Source organism: Amborella trichopoda, chromosome 4 (genome assembly GCF_054954075.1).
Source record: "Amborella trichopoda isolate Santa Cruz 75 chromosome 4, AtrichopodaSantaCruz75HAP2 v2.0, whole genome shotgun sequence".
Classification (NCBI taxonomy): domain Eukaryota; kingdom Viridiplantae; phylum Streptophyta; class Magnoliopsida; order Amborellales; family Amborellaceae; genus Amborella; species Amborella trichopoda.
Window position 1 is genome coordinate 56265086 of NC_142339.1, and position 17077 is coordinate 56282162.

Genomic DNA, 17077 nt, shown 5'->3' on the forward strand with positions numbered 1-17077 from the left:
ATTATTTTGTTCTTCAATTAATTGGAGGATAAAAATGTCCTTTGGTTGAAAGACATGGGTAATATGGATCCTCTGGATAGGGGCGGCACTGGGCCCGGTTGCCCAACCTAGGCGAGTTCTGGTCTTAAAAAGCTAGTACCTTGCCCAAAAAATGTGGCTTGTGGCGAGGCTTGGTTCATGACAGGGCCCGCCCGATTCAACACCTCTCTTATTTACTTTTTTTTTTCCCTTCCATCTAGTTAGCCCCTACCCCGCCGAATCCCATTAAGTCTAGTGCCGGGTTTGGATGAGGGCATCTTTGCCAATCAAGCCAGGTCTGAGCTGGGCCTTGTTGGGTTAGGGTCAGGTGAGGCCGAGGTCTAACCCGGTCCTTTGCCCGTCCTAGGCTCGAGTTGGTCATCCAATCGTTTGGTTTCCTCGTTCAAAAGAAAGGCTCAGAATACGCGGGCATCCCTCCTCCACAGATTCGGGAACTGAAACGTGCAGGATAAAAAGTCGCACGTGCTTCACTCTATCTTAAGTGTTGACACGTGTTGGTTTGACCTTGGGATGCCGTGTTGTCGCTGCGAGAGGGCTTCGTACAATCTAAATATCGTAAAAACAAGAGAGAAAACCCTAAAACATCAGGAGACAAACTCTAGAAAAAGAAGTGGGCGAAAAACCTAAAAGCAAAAGGGCAATACGAGTAATGGGTCCACGAGATCTTGACCACCACTAAAATTGACATATACCTCTAAAAAAAACTTTCTCATGAATGTAAGACTTGATGTTTTTAAAGATTTGTGTTAAATTGAATGATGATCCGTTAAGATCTTACCCACATAGGTGTAGAAAAATCTCATAGGATCATTACTCGATAAATATATATATCCTTATTTTTTTAAGAGGGAGGGTCTATAGGATCATTACTCTAATATATATATTTTTATTTTCCTCATAGAAAAAAAAAAACATCGGAGGGAAAATAAATAAGTTTGTTATTTTTTTAACTTTAAGAGAGAGAAAACCTTAAGATTTCTAAGATATATAGAGAAAATAAAGGAAAATATAAACAATATCCTTTTTTTTTTTTTTTCATATTATTAAAAATAAACTTTACTTTTTTCAAAACCTCATTCATATATCTTTTCATCACTGTTTATATTTTTTCGATGAAAATATCTTTTACAGTAGTCTTTAAGTGCGTGATGCCTTCAAAACCTCATTCATGCATATGTTCATCACTTTTTATATATTTCCGATGAAAACATCTTTCACAATAATCTTAAGTCTGTGATGCCATCACGCTTAATCCAGAACAGTGATTGTCATAGCAGGTTCTAAGTGAGTTCATGTTATCACATGTTTGAAACATCACAACACTTAAATACCTAAATGGATTATTCAATTATCACAATTCTAATTACACCGTGATCCTATACGACGAGTTAGAGATTTTTGTGAAGGGTATCAAGGTGGTGTGAGATATGTGATAGTCAAGGTGATTATCACGGTCATGTAAGTACTGGTTCTAATGTTGCATTTGAACCCTCCATGATCATCATGATTTTGGGTTAATCGAGATGCCTTCACAGACCTAATACTTTAATGAAGGGTATTTTACTCAAAAAATATAAAAAGTGGTGAAAAGGAGCATGAATGAGGTTTTTAAAAATTCGAAGTTTATTTCTAGTGATCTAAAAAAAAGAGATATTCTTGATAGTTTCTCGTAAAATATTGGAGACAAAATAAATCTCGATATTTTCTGACTTTATTTGAGATAAAACAAGAGAGAGAAAGGGCTGTTATTTTCTCTCCCGCTTTTTTCAACTTGGAAACCCTAATTTATCACACTGCAACGAACCTTAGGTCAGAAAAAGGAGCCCAAAATTTGCGTCTTTCGCCTTTTTCGTGGCAGACTGGGGAATCCTAATTTTCCACAACTAGTGCTAGGGCACAAACGAGACATACTGTTCCTAGTTTATCATGCTTTTCCCTTTCATGGCGGTATTTGGCTTCCAATTTAAACCAGTAAGCTGTTCTTTATCGTTTCCCAGGTCTTGTTCCTCTTGTTTGTGTTATTCATAGCCGTTAGGGTTCTTATTCTCTGCTCAATATCCGTATATTCTTCTGTGGTTTTTTTCATCTGCGCAATGTGGTGAAATGATCTGTTGATGTGAAATAGCAGTCGAATTCCAGATTCGTTTTTGCTTATTTTTTGATGCTTAGGATTGTTTTTTTTTAGGTGTGTTGTTGCTTTTGCTTGATATAATTCTCTGGTTTTTTATGGTTTTTGAATCTTTGGGTGATTTTGGGTGTAGATTTTGGAAGCCCATGGTTTTTGGGACCCAGAAATAAGCAGAGATTGGCTGGTATGAAGTCTACGGGTTCTTGTTATCGTGTTATGAACTGGAGAAGATTCCAGCGAAATGGGAGCACTGGGGTGGAGGTTAATTTTGTTTTAAGAATTGCAGAGTACGAGAGTTTTATTTCTTTGGTCTGAAATCTAGGGTTTCTTGCTGCTAATAGAATAAATGAATGTTTCTCTGATTGACTTGAGTGGTTCAAGATTATTTAAATTTAGTTATTTATCTTAAATCTTTTGAGGCCCTTCCTAGTGAACAGGGGAGGAAGAATTATTCACAAGTTCAGCCCAATTTCATGGCTGAAGAAGGCCTCAGACGCTTAGGTCATTCCCAAAGGAACCGAGCCCAGGCTGGATTCTCCACTGGTTTGGCAGTTGTATTAAATTCGGAAGATCATAGAACCAATCTTCCCAAAACCCATTTGATTTCCAGTAGTGATGACTTAGGTAGTGGATCCATTGACCGAGCTCTAGAACACGTTTTTGACCTACCCCACAAATCACTTCATTCCCACAAATCCTCAATCAATACAGACTTTATCCACTCAATCTTAAAACGTGAAAGTCAAAGGTTCCAGTTGCAATCCAGTTCACCTTCTTTAACCAGAGAGGGCATCATCATTTTTGATAGTGGTCATGGAACTGAAACCGTTGTCATAGATGAAGCTAGCACTTGTGGGGATATTAGGGTTTTTAAGCAGCCGCTGCTGATTGAAAGCCAGGCAGTATTTAGCAGTGCACGTGCTAATGCTTGTGTTTGGAAAGGGAAGTGGATGTATGAAGTGGTTTTAGAAACTTCGGGTGTTCAGCAACTTGGTTGGGCCACTGTTTCATGTCCATTTACTGATCATAAGGGTGTTGGAGATGCTGAAGATTCTTATGCTTTTGATGGAAGAAGGATTAGCAAGTGGAACAAGGAGCATCACTCTTATGGGCAATCTTGGGTTGTTGGGGATGTTATTGGGTGCTGCATTGACCTCGATCAGGATCAAATTTCGTTTTTTCGGAATGGTGTTTCTCTTGGGGTGGCTTTTGATGGGATTCGAAAGATGGAAGCAGGTTTTGGGTACTACCCTGCTGTTTCTCTCTCTCAAGGTGAGCGTTGTGACCTGAACTTTGGGGCAAGGCCTTTCAAATATCCAATTGAAGGGTTTCATCCTATTCAATACATGCCAACTTTTAGTGATGGTGATAAGAAGGCTTTTGCCCCAGATGTGGCCTCTTACTTGCTTCAATGTATATCAAGGCTCATAAGGCTTCAAAGTGTCGACCTTTCGGCTTCGAGTTCTGTTGACAATTTGAGAAGACTGAAGAGGATTGCTCCACTTGAGGAGCTCTTTGGGCTGATATCACTAGGTATTTGTCAAGAATTCTTTTCTTTGGTGGAACTTATGTCAGGAAATGTTGAATATATTTGTTGGGGACCGCTGGTTTCATTCTTGTTTGACATATTTGGGGTGAAAGCACCACATGATTATGCAAGTCTAGATATGGTTCTTGATCTCTTTCTAGGGTTTAATGGGTTCGAGACATTGGTTGAGCATGTTATTCATGCTCTAGGTACTGGTTGCAAAACAGCACCTCTGGTTCTGACTGATTGCCCTTTCACTGGGTCATACCCATATCTTGCCTTAGCATGTTATATTCTCAGACGAGAAGAGATGATAATCCAGTGGTGGAAGTCGACTGATTTTGAGTTTCTGTTAGAAGGGCTTCTGTCACGAATGGTTCCGAACAAGCAGGATTTGCAGTATCTGATGCCTACTGTCTGGTGGCCTGGTTCATGTGAGACGATGACATCGGTATCTCATATGGTACAAATCACGGAGGCATTATCTGGAGCCGTTGGTAAGGTATATTTCTTGTATTAAAGCTTATTCTGTGGACTTGTGTTGATTATCTAATATAAATTACACATCCAGCAGTTCCCAGCGGTGCTTTTTTTTATATTTCTCCGTTGTAAAGAGATACATTATTTCTTTTGGAAACTACCAGTTTCGCATTTGACTCTGTCTTGTTAGTGTGTTATTTTTCACTTTGCACACTTTTTCTTTGCAACAACATGAATTGCACACTCAACTTCTCTTTTTAGATTGTGAGCTGTGCACTCAACCACTCTTACAAAGATGATATTATCGGTCATTATTTTCACTGGTGATATAACTGGCTTTACCTCTGTCTTTCTCTCTCTTTTTTTATTTTTTATTTTTTATATATGGGAAATTTGTCAAAACACACAAAGATATAAACTATGTAACTTTTTTCCCAGATCTTTTTATTCAATTTCAAAATACCCATCAAAATACAAATGAGCATGAGTTGGAATGTTTGAAAAAGGCTAAATTGCTAAATTGTTGAAAAGTTAGGTGTATTTTGATTAATTTCCCTTAAGTTTTTTTGGGATAGTTTCATCTCCTGGTCTGTTTAAATTTTTCTCATAGAGCATTTCGATGGAGTGCATTTTTAGGGAAGATTCCATGAGATATTTTTTAGGGTCTAGTGTTTACAGTTTCCTTTGTTCTCTATGAATGTTAGACTTGGTGTTAATACCCACGTAATAGTTGACATTTGACTTCTACCTTTAAAGGATGGTGTTTTATGATTTCGACCAATATTTTGTTTGACAGAGAGGAGAATTTGTAATTGTAATCCATGTTTTGTTTAACAGATAGAGGAGATGCATAGGGAACTTTGTCGACTTGTTATCCAATTTGTACCTCCAGTATCGCCCCCACAATTAACTGGTTCAGTATTCAGGACATTCTTACAAAACCTCATTTGGAAGAACCGAGGTGCTGACCGCAACGTGCCACCTCCTGGGCTCTCAAGCAACTCTGTCCTTGTTTCTATGTACACAGTGATTCTCCACTTTCTATCTGAGGGTTTTGGTATGGGGGATGTCTCTGGATGGATGAAAGGGTTTGTCAATAGCAAAGGTTTTCTTCATAGAGGAGGGCAACAAAGTTTCCCTGTAAGCTTGTTTCTTAAGGCTGATCCCCATCGTGTTGACTTCTCGAGGCTTGGGGGATCATATAATCATTTATCAAAATGCCATCCTGTGATTGATGGGGAAGTGGAAGTGGTTCAGTGGGAGGAAGGTTGCATGGATGATGAAAAGACAAGAATAACACATTCTACCAAGCAAAAGCCTTGTTGTTGTTCGAGTTCTGACTTTGAATTTACTAAAAGTACACATCCTGTTAGAATTATAACTAGAGGTTCCAGGGGTCATTGCAGTTCGATTCCAGAGAGATCTTCTCAAGTTACGGCAGAATGCAGTGCTAGTGGTTTGAGTGAGGAGATTGTGGCTAATAAACCAAGTTCAAGTGACCGGCCTGAACCTGACTTTGGATATCGGCCAATACATCAACTTAGGAGTGTGCCAAAGTCAAGTCTGCTGTCTTCAGGAACATTGCAAGAGGAGGAACTACTAGATGCTATGCTACTGTTATACTATTTGGGTCTCTCTCCAAATTTTAAGCAGGTGAGCTAATTGTGCTGCTGTTTATTTGTTTGATGAGGTGTATTACAATCCAATGGTCTATGGAAAACCATAATCTACTGGGTTCATCACCACCCAATTAAATGATGGATGGTGATGAAGAGTGCAGGAACCAGCATCACAGGACATATTCAATGCCCCACTTGTGGCTGCTACTCTCTTCTACCATCCATCGTTTCAATGACAACGAGGGCCCAAATGGAATAAAGTTTTCCATAGTCCATTGGATCATAGTCGATTTATTTGTTGTTCACATATGTTGCATATGAGTAGTCCAGAGTTGCTGCTCTCTTCGAATGCTGGTTAGCTTACCTCTTCTTTTGAAGATTCAAATCATTTGAACGCTGACCAGTTAAATTTTGGCACTATTATGCCTCAGTCCTGCAAGCACAATGCAAGCACAGTGCAATGACAGCTATAAAATAAAAAATAAAAATACCAACAGCAAAAGGCTAAGTTTGCACCCTAGTATTTTTGGTTTAGCAAAACATGAGTATCTTCTATTAAGCAGTGGTATTTATCTGCAGCCTGCCCTCCTCCCCCGCTCCGCAAAAAAAAAAAAGTGTGTGTGCATGTGTACGTGTGCGTGCATGTGTGTGTGTGTGTGCGCGCATCTGCGGTTGCATGACTGCTATTAATTCCTGAAATATGGCTCTCTCTCTCTCTGTGTATTGAATGAGATAAAATCTTCAAGGTTGAGCTTTTTAACCAAGTGGTATGGAGCTCTTCCTTCTGGGCTTTTTAACCAAGTGGTATGAAGCTTGTCCTTCTAGCCTTTAACTCTTTTTTCAGATTCCTTAAAGAATGAAAAGCCATAAAATTTTTGTTTTGGATTGTACCTTTGCACTTTGAGTAATTATGAATAAAATGAAAATGATGAAAACCTCTGTTCTCATCAGTCTGTCTTGGAAATATTTTGTTGTGTTTGGTTTTCTAAGAGACGTATTGTAATAAATTTATTTAATATTTTGCAATTCTCCCCTGGGATTTCTTTTCCAAAGGAAGCTGAATTATATATCTTGGCTTTAGGCATCATATTACATGTCCCATCAATCGCAATCCATCTCTCTCTTGGATGAAACGGATAAACAAATTCGATCAGAAAGGACATGTGCGGAGCACCTAAAACGTTTGAAAGAAGCCAGGAATGTCTACCGAGAAGATTTGATTGATTGTGTTAGGCAATGTGCATGGTAAGGTCTTTTTTTTTTCGTTTTTTTTTTTTGATTGTTAAGGCCATTATTGAATTTCGTTATGTGAACAAGTTAAATTACCAAGTTGAGCTGAATGGTGCAAGCATGATTTAGCCTATATGTTTATTGTGCTTCGTCGTCATAATTCATAGTTCAGTTATTGTTGTTAATTGATATTTGACAGTTGAAAGGACTGTACTTTTATCTTCCTCGAAACACTTTAACCTCATGTTTACTTATATTTAAATGTTATTATTGTGTTTCCTTTCTTAGCGTTGTTTATTTCATATTTTGCTTGAAGGGGCCATATTTCCAGTATTAAATTCAATCAAATAACATTGAATGACTAGTTTTTTTTTTTTGCTGGAACCAATTGTTTGGGAACAATTGTTATTGTGTGATGCTGTGTAAATTTCACTCTCTCTCTCTCTTTGCTTTTATTTGTAGCAAACTTTAGTAGTATATGGGTCTAAAAAAGCAGCATCTGCGGAGTCAAGCAGAATTCTATGTCTAGGGTTAATAGAAGAATGATGTTTTGTGACAAAACGTAGTCCTCTGTTGTTGAATCTGTGCGGCTGACCATACAATCAGCATTGAAATACCTTTTGGGAAAGTTAAGCATGATGCAACCTATTGAGGGGTCACCATGGTTTTGCCGCTACAACAAACCACCTCAACTTGCAAGTAACATCTCCAAATTACTAATGGAAACCTGGCTTGGCTGCCTGTAATACTTGTAAGCCTCATGGTCCTTTGCTGCATCCACACTTTGTGGGCAGGCTTTGTCTGGAAATGGTGTTCTACTGATTTCACTCAGAATGGACATGAGTTGTACTGAATTCACTCAGAATCGACGTTGAGTCCTGCTCTTACTCGGTACCTACATAATGTACCACTACATTAATAATTAGCTATAATTAGGTCAATAAAAATGAAAAGATAGCAAAATGTAAAAGTAAAATAACGAAGCAAAACAAACAAAATGTTTATCAGTACAACAATAAAAAATTGTGCACAAAAAGCCAACCAGTTTAAAATTATTTGACAGGTCCTTTGTTGTCATGCTGGAGTGAATCCCTTCCCCAGTTCAATTTAAAGGTTATTGATTGCAATAGTCTCAGAAGGGTCGTATATTGTGTAGCCATTTGGGTCTCTTTTCTAATTTGCTATCATTTATAAAATAATAAAGCAAAATTTTTGGGAAGATTACATTGCTTTATTTTATTTGCGTTGCAAGGAAGGGGATCAAATGTTCTCCTTTCACACGATAAATGGGTTGAGGAAAACTGCTTCCCATCTGTGCCTTTCCAATTTCTAACCATTTTGAAAAGCTTATGAAGTCGCCCTAGTCAGCTGCTAGGAGTCAAGCCAGTGACTTCAGGTGAGCCACTTAACTGCCTAGCTTTTTCAAGTAGCTTTATGGTTTTCTTGATTGCTAAGCGTGGGTAGCTGCAACATAGTTATGAGAATGGAGTCCACTGAGCCGTGTGGTGGAGCTCCAAAGGTTTTGTTTTGCTCTTGTGTCTAACATATAAAAGATGAAAGATGTACTTCTTACTCTATGTTTGTTTGATTAACCTTTTCATATTTCTTGCTGCACCATAATGATGATGAGCTCATAACTTTCATTTTCTTCTCTTCTCTATTTCATTTGTCTTTGACTAGAGTTCGTTTTACCGTTTTCCTTCTCATTCACTAGTAGACATAGTATTTACAATACTCTATTTTGGTTGGGTCTTGAGTTTTGTTCGCATTGCAGGTATCGGATCTATTTGTTTTCTAGGTGGAAGCAAAGGGGAATGTATGCTGCATGCATGTGGATTGTGCACTTACTCTTGGTCCTAAGCAAGATGGATTCTGTTTTCATTTATATCCCAGAATTTTATTTGGTAGCTCTGGTATGCTCTCCTGTTTTCTGTTGTGGAAATCAGTTGTGAAGGCAAAAATATGATGCATATTTGTAACTTACATGTCAGTACACCTTTTCTCAATTTTTTATTTTTTATTTGTCAAAAAGGTACACTGCTTTCGATTGAAATAAAGTTTGTTTTTACGCAAATTTACTGGGATTTCGCTATAATAAATTTTCCTATCAAGAAGTATTTAATGATGAATTGTGTCTGTCCTTGATATGATAGAAATGGAAACTATATTATGGTCCAATGGACTTCGGAAAACCATCGGTTATTGGATCACCACTCTCCATTGAATGATGGATGGTGAGGGAGAATATCTTTTAGTCAAAAGATATTCTTTTACAAATTTATGACTGTTTTATTCAATTTGTAATAGATCATTAAAGTTTGTTTATTTCATTGTCCCTAAATACCTTTGTCCACTCCTTTTGTTTCTTTCACTACTATATCCTAATTACTTTATGGTATAAATAACTTGTTATGCAATCCCTCAGTATTCTACAACCGATATTAGCACCGTCTTCTGCACCAAAAGATGGGCAATAACTTCCCATACTTTATTCTTTAGAACGTATAAGTATCTTTCTTCCCATATTGGCATCCTTTGTATATGCAAAGTTTCATGACCGAAAAAGACCTGCAAAGTTTGTTGCAGATCCTTGAAGAAGGCTTCCTCCTTTTCCTTTAGTCTCTAAAGTAGTTTCATTAGAGTACATTTTGTTGAAACGCATCTCTTTGCAGTAAAATTCTAACTCTTGGTATATATACTATCTTCACTCCACAATTGCACTGTACTTCAAATCTTTCCTTGGTTGTTGCAGGTTGACTGTTTTCATGCTTTACGTAGGAGTGACCCCCCATTCGTGTCGTCATCGATTTTTCTACAGCATGGGCTGTCTTCATTTGTATGAGTTTGCCCTTGAGCCTTTCTGTGATCACTGTACCCTCAGTTGAATGTTATGCTCATGCCTTTGTTTCTACAGTTTATTCTGAAAAAGAAAAGATTTATATATTTTACATTCATCAATTCTTTATGAAGATATTACTTGTATTATTTGTTTGCACTTGCTGGTTATCATGTATGTCAATTCTGTTTTTGGCTGTGGTTTCATGTATCAATCATGTATGGCTAGGCAGTGCAATAGCTTTTGTGATCTCTAAGCCCACTAATGATTCTAGGGCTTTATGTGATAAATGACTTCATGACAGGAAAGTTTGGGAGTTAATTTCTCTTCGGCTTCTGATAGCTTTTGCTTTTGTCAGGTCACTTTTGTAGTTACACATTTCAATGATTCAAGGATATCGAGTGCGGATCTGAAAGATGTTCTCCTCCAATCCATAACTGTCTTAGTACAATACAAGGACTTTTTGATTGCTTTTGAAAGCAATGAAGCAGCTGTTGAGAGAATGCCCAGTGCTTTGCTTTCATCATTTGATAACAGATTCTGGATTCCGGTGACAACCATACTTCTAAGGCTCTGTATTGGCTCTGGTTTTGGAACGCCAAAGCCTGCAGAGTCCTCGTCAATCCACTTCCAGGTAAATATGTTGTCTTTTATGCATATTCTTGGTACCCACAATTCAAGGCGTTGTTTCTCCCCTACTTTTCTTGAAGATCAAATCAATACCTGGGACACCTGCATAAACCATCATACAGGTGCTTCAGATAGTTGAGCTATGATGAAATCGGTTCCGTAACACCTTCATAAACCATTTTCCAGACATTTGAAATTTGAAAATCATGTGTGGGTAAAATCAACCTTCTTCTTTCTTCCTAACATGGGTATGTTGACTTGGTTAAAAAATTTCAGGAAAAAATTATTTAAAAGCATGACCAATTTAGAATAGTCATGTTTAAAGACCCATCCAAGCACTGTTAGAAATTTCAAGTTTCTGGATAACCTGCATGTTTATGCAGGTGTTCCAGGTGCTGCTATTATCTCTTTGCTGCGTATTTTATTTTGCTTTTAGTTTTTCTTATGGTATACTGCTTGCTTTGTGAAGGGATTACTGCAGAAAGTTTGCCTCCAAGATGAAGAACTGTTCTGCACCTTTCTCAATCGACTGTTTAACAATCTCAGCTGGACAATAACAGAATTCTCAGTCTCAATCCGAGAGATGCAAGAGTCTTATCAGGTATTTTTTACTACCAAAATTCACTCTTTTGTCATACTAGAAACAATAATATGGTGAAAAAAACTTTGAAAAAATACCATTCAAATAAGAAAAAAAAAGAATTTATTAATGACATGCTGAAAACTGGAAAAAAGATTTGATTGTGTATGATTATATGATAAAATGATAGTTACACTTCTAGGTTTGTCTTGTGAAATGCTACATTGCTATGCCTGTTTATCTACATTCAGGGGCATTTGAGTTATTATTTGAATTTTACACAAGTTTACGAATTTTTATTTGTTGGGGGACCTGTGTAGAAGCATTTTGCTGTGTCATGCTTTGAGAATATATTAGAAGGTGGTTGGCAGTGCCTAGGGGGCCAGGGGAGGATGCTGCCTAGGAGTGATGTGGCCACCCCAGCCTTACAAATATGGTTATGTATGTATGTTTGTATGTATGTAGGCTATGATGATGATGATGTGTTGTATATTTTTATATAGATAGACACACAATTTGAATGAGAGGCCTACCTATCCGCAATAGGTGTCTAATGTGCCTTGCTGACGAAGAGAGTAATTCCCACCTTTTCCTTCACTCTCCACTTGCCCAGCAAATCTGAGTAGCTCTCATCCAACTCTTCAATTGGCAATGGGTTACACCCAAGTCAATCCCTCTTCTTTTTAGCTCCCTCCAACCACTCCTTGGCCCAAAGCTGGAATCCTTCTGTGGAAGGCCTTGGTGGCTGTAGCCCTCTGGGTCATATGGACCGAGAGAAATAGTAGTATCTTCCGTGGAGAAGGTACATGCCGGCCTTCATTCTTGACAAGATCAGGTCCATGGTTGTTTTCTGGGCGACAAACCACAAACACTTCAAAGGCGTCCGTCGTTCTGCTTTCTTTCAAGATCGCGAAGCCATTTTTCACTCAAGACAGGCTCACATTCCTCAGACGTCCCATTGGAGATCACCAATCCCAGGGCAAACCAAACTGAACTTTGATGGTTGCTCCCTAGGTAATCCTGGTCCCTCTGGGATCTGTGGATTATTAAGCGGCCATGAGGGTCACATTCTGGCCTCCTCCTCCATAAATATTGGACATTCGGACTCCCATACGTCAGAGGCCCTCGCTCTTGTTGAGGGACTCAGATTGTTCAACCCCCCAGTGGAGCCTTTCGCTAGTAGTTGAGGGGGACTCCAAGAATGTCATACGGTGGGCCTCCGGCTCTTCTCCTCGGCCTTGGTCCATGGCTCACATCTTTGATGAAATCACACACATTTGCAGGGATATGGACATCTCTTGGAAGCATATTTGGCACGAGGCCAACCAAAAAGCTGACTCTCTTGTCAATGAGGCTGCCTCTATAGCTTAGCATAACCCTCCCCTATCTTCTTAGGTCTTACTTCTGGAGAATTTTTTGTACCTTGATTGTTTTATCCTACCTGATTGGTGGTTGTTATGTTCAGTCTACCCCTTCAGGGATATACTTCTGTATAATGCTCCCTTCCTGTGAGGGATTTTTCGTATAGAGCTCCCAGTATGTGGGAAGCCTATTTTTTGATTGATTATACCTCTCTATACTCAACAGAACAGAACAGTTAACACTTTCAAAAAAGGAAAAAAGAAAAAAATATTGAATGATAAGAAAAATCCGAAGTTTGAAAGTGATTAGGTAACCATTGAATAATATTTCACACATGTTAAACAGCCACAGACATCTCAAAAGATCTCAAATACAAACAAATTTAACCAAGAATGCCCAAACCTTGTTGCCCAATGCTTGATCTCTATGTTTTGGATGAACCTTAAACTTTAAATCTCCCAAATTTCACAAATAATTAAACCCAAAAAATATGGATTTGATTTGATTTTGCAAAGATTTTTTCCTTTTGTCAATCTCAAAAATATTTTCATAGAATGAAATTATTATTATTTTTAAATAAAGTCTTAGGGAGCACTTTCATTATTTTTGTCTGTCTTGGAACACTGACCTACCCTCAGGTGTCTTTCTCTTCGTTAATATATGGGTGAAAGATAAAAATGCCCATGGCCTTGGGCCTTTTCCACCCTTGGGCCATGGGCAGCCCAAGGTGGGCGCCTTAACTGAGGCACTAGGTGCCTTGGCCTGCCTTGCCCTGGATAAAATGCCTAGGCGACCATACTTCGACGCCCACCTAGGAACCCAAGACTGTCTTTTTTTTGACACATTTTACTTGGATAAGGAGATGGACACATCTGCAAAGTCAACTTTTGATGTTTTCACTATTTTTTTCATGAGGACAGTGTGGATACACTATTTTTCGGAAATCCATTCCTTAGAGATGTTGGTTTTAGCTCTGAAACATAGAAGGGAAAGCATAGGATAAATGTACTAGGCGATGGCATGGCAAGCCATCCTCTCTCTGTTTCAAAAGCAATGGTGGATGTTCTGTTTGCCTGTGTACCATTTTTCGCATTGTCGATGGGCTGCCTGTGTACTGTCTAGTGAAGTGAATGGCCTGTCTGCATATTGTTTAGCTTATGCGTTATACGTATGCCCTGCTTTCCCAAAAAGTTACTTGTAATTGCCATGTTAGAATGACCTGAATTTGATAAACTCACAGTAGAAAGGAGTGACTCCAGGTATTACGCCAGGACATGTTTGTGTATAACCTTTGAAAGAAAAAATAATTATGCTCAACTACATTGATTCTCTATTTAGTACTCTAATAACATGATAAACCTCTTGTGCTTTAGGATACTTGTAATCATTTCTTTAGGTACTATGATGTCATGAACTGTCAAATCCGAATGCTCGTGTCATCTTTAATCTTATCTCTTATGTTGGTCTCTTGTAATATGCAGCACACATTGTTTGCCAATTAAAGTTGTGTGTTAGGATTTATTTAGTTTTCAAATAAAAGTTACCGTGATAAGTTACTTTACAGGTCCAAGAAATGCAGCAGAGGAAATGCACCGTGATATACGATCTCTCATGCAGTCTCGCTAGAGTACTGGAGTTTTTCACACGTGAGATACCTCGCGCATTCCTTTTTGGTCCTGTCACCAACCTTAGGAGGCTTACTGAGCTGATCATCTTCATCCTCAATCGCATGACTTCTGCTGCTGATGTAGAGTTCTTCGAAATGTGAGTCACATCACACATGCATAATGCGTCTCTCTCTCTCGTCCTCTCTTTCTCAGTTTCTCTTCACACGTGTACATACACACACTAAGCATATATTTTTCCTATAGATAGTGATTAGCTTCTTGTCCTCTTCAGTTGCAAAGAAAGGGAATGATACTGGCTCCAGACTAAAATTGAGCACTTTCCATGTATTTCAGGTGTATTAGGCGACAGCATCAGTCTATTGAGAAGGTAAACCGAGCTATGATGTTAGCGCCCTTGGTTGGTATGATCTCAAACTTGGTGGATGCAAGTGGTGATCCTTCCCAAGTGGTGGAAAATGATGTTGTTGAAGTGTTTGCAAGCATGGACTGCTCAGCAGCCTTGCATTTTGGGTTCCAATATCTCTTGGACTACAATTGGGTAATAATCAATAGATGTTTCATATGTGACAGTGTGTGTGTATGTGGTTTGGATGGCAGCTCATGCTTCACATTGCCATTCTTTCATTGATGATATGAAGACTTATCTCCCCCCTCTTCCCCCCGAACCCCTCTCTCTTTTTTTCCCCCTCTAAATGGAAATCTTATTTTCTTTTAATCTCTCTAGATGACGTTCATTTCATTCTCTATGACAGGGTGCTGTGTCAAGAGCTGGTGTCTCGCTAGCCAGACTGAGGCAACTTGAGAGGTTCACATTTTGCCTGAGGATTCGGGCAGAAAGAGAGGGTAGATCGGTTACCAACGAAATTTGTGATGAGAGAGAAAATGAAGAAAGCTGTTGCATTTGCTACTCATGTGATGCCGATGCCGAGTTTGTGCCTTGTAATCACAGGTCATGCATTGGGTGCATAACCAGGCATCTTCTCAATAACAGGAAGTGCTTCTTTTGCAATAGAGAGGTGCTGGAAGTCGTGAGCAAGGTTGGAAGCTCAGAGAAGCGGAGCTGAATCTGTCTATGTATATATACACGTGTTCGAGGTCATGATATGTTCATGGAGTGACCACGAATCCGGCGTCATAATGTTTGCCTTGATGCTGAAATGTGGTGAAACGAAAGGAATTCATCCACAAAATGTCGCCAGATTCTTATGCTATGTATGCGGCATGTACTTGTATTTGGTGGATTCTGTTCATTTGGTTTTTTTTGGAGGCAGGTGTCTACTCTCTCTCCTAAACCCGAAAATTAAGGGTTCGAAAGCGGAGTTAAATGTAATGGAAGGAGAGAGATTAAGTGGTATGCAGTTGGTAGGGAATTTTGTAGGAAGTCGGGGATAATTATTCTGTATATATGAGGTGTAAGCCAAAGGAATTGTAAGGTGGTCTCTCTCTCTAAGGGAGACACGGTCTCTCCTCACTTTGGGGATCTCTCTTTCTCACTTCTCTTTAGGAGTCTCTCTCTCTCTCTCTCTCTCTCTCTCTAAAGGGGGTCACGGTCTCTCTTCACTTTGGGGATCTCTCTTTCTCACTTCTCTTTAGGAGTCTCTTTCTCTCTCTCTCTCTAAAGGGGGTCACGGTCTCTCTTCACTTTGGGGATCTCTCTTTCTCACTTCTCTTTAGGAGTCTCTCTCTCTCTCTCTCTCTCTCTAAAGGGGGTCACGGTCTCTCTTCACTTTGGGGATCTCTCTTTTTCACTTCTCTTTAGGATTCTCTCTCTCTCTCTCTAAAGGGGGTTCTCTGTCTCTCTCTCTAAAGGGGGTCACCGTCTCTCTTCACTTTGGGGATCTCTCTTTCTCACTTCTCTTTAGGAGTCTCTCTCTCTCTCTCTAAAGGGGTTCTCTTTAGGAGTCTCTCTCTCTCTCTAAAGGGGGTTCACGGTCTCTCCTCACTTTGGGGGTCTCTCTCTCTCCTCCCTTTAGGGCTCTCTCTATGGTCTCTCCTCACTTTGGGGGTCTCTCTCTCTCCTCCCTTTAGGGCTCTCTCTACGGTCTCTCCTCTCTTTAAGGATATCTCTTTAGGGATCTCTCCCTTTCTCCTCCCTTTAGGGCTCTTTCTACCTCTCCTCGGTTCAGGGATTTTTTTTTCCCTTTTTTTTTTTTTGGATTGTCAACGGCAATTTCATGAGAGTGAGAAATTACAAAGTACCAATAGCAAAAGAAAGGAAAGAGCAAAGAAGGAAAACAAAGGAGGAAAGAGACAACGAAAGGGGAAAAGAGAAAAAGGAAAAACTACGAAGATCCAAACTCAGTAAGACCATTAACATCGCCATTCCTCTCTCTTTGTTGATGTGCTAGAAATGGACCTTTTTAGTACAAATTGCCAAGCAAATCTCATCCAAAATCATGGTCCATACCCACGGAGTTAAAGAGGGGTTTGAGCACCATCTGATTGCATTAGCGGAATACCTTTTAATAATAATTTATTCATGTTCATGCGATAGCCGAGATACCTCTGCTTTTAATTCACCCTCATCGATATTACAAAACAATAAATCCCCGGAGTACGAGAAGATGAAATTGCCTTCATGATCTCTAAGAATCCCACCAAAACCTGCCTTACAGGGAAAATCATATAACCTTTTACTATGGAAGATAACTATATCTCAAGACAAAGATAGTTCCAATGATGAAAATTCCTCCGGTTGATAATATTGACCGTGAGATATATAGATATGATGAATAAATTGCATATAATACGATCATTTATCTTTGTTACAAGGAGGTCACAATTGCTACAAGCCAATTAGACGTCATATTAGATGTCTTTGTGTTATAAAGTTTGAGAATGATTTTTTGAATTTTAAGTTTAGTCAATGATATAAGCATAACCATTCGACTTTTTTGTACTAAAAGTAATTAGTATATTTTTTTTCAAAGAAAAAAAAAAAAATTGAAGTCTTTAAAATAGTGCAGCTTGTAACACAATTTTTAGAGCATCAATTTCCAAGATTTTCTAGTAATATA

General features: G+C 38.9%; 1 protein-coding gene across 2 annotated transcripts; it reads left to right on the forward strand.

The window, feature by feature from the left end:
* Positions 1-2603: 2603 nt before the first annotated feature.
* On the forward strand, positions 2604-15482 carry LOC18422358 (E3 ubiquitin-protein ligase RKP). 2 transcript variants are annotated; one of them, XM_006827029.4, is made up of 10 exons: positions 2604-4197; positions 5013-5828; positions 6876-7039; positions 8799-8937; positions 9777-9860; positions 10219-10494; positions 10960-11091; positions 13997-14196; positions 14394-14598; positions 14813-15482. In XM_006827029.4, the coding sequence occupies exons 1-10, from the start codon at positions 2641-2643 to the stop codon at positions 15122-15124; spliced, it is 3885 nt and encodes a 1294-aa protein (XP_006827092.1). In that variant the 5' UTR covers positions 2604-2640; the 3' UTR covers positions 15125-15482. The 2 variants fall into 2 exon arrangements, with proteins under 2 accessions (XP_006827092.1, XP_088722005.1); XM_088865879.1 differs by having other exon boundaries at positions 2604-4192.
* Positions 15483-17077: the final 1595 nt, after the last annotated feature.

Bases quoted from the DNA above. Each gene is read 5' to 3' on its own strand.
- LOC18422358 (XM_006827029.4), top strand. From the start codon at position 2,641: ATGGCTGAAGAAGGCCTCAGACGCTTAGGTCATTCCCAAAGGAACCGA. The intron at 4,198-5,012 runs GTATATTTCTTG...TTTGTTTAACAG, and splicing joins TATCTGGAGCCGTTGGTAAG to ATAGAGGAGATGCATAGGGA. The intron at 5,829-6,875 runs GTGAGCTAATTG...TCTTGGCTTTAG, and splicing joins TCTCTCCAAATTTTAAGCAG to GCATCATATTACATGTCCCA.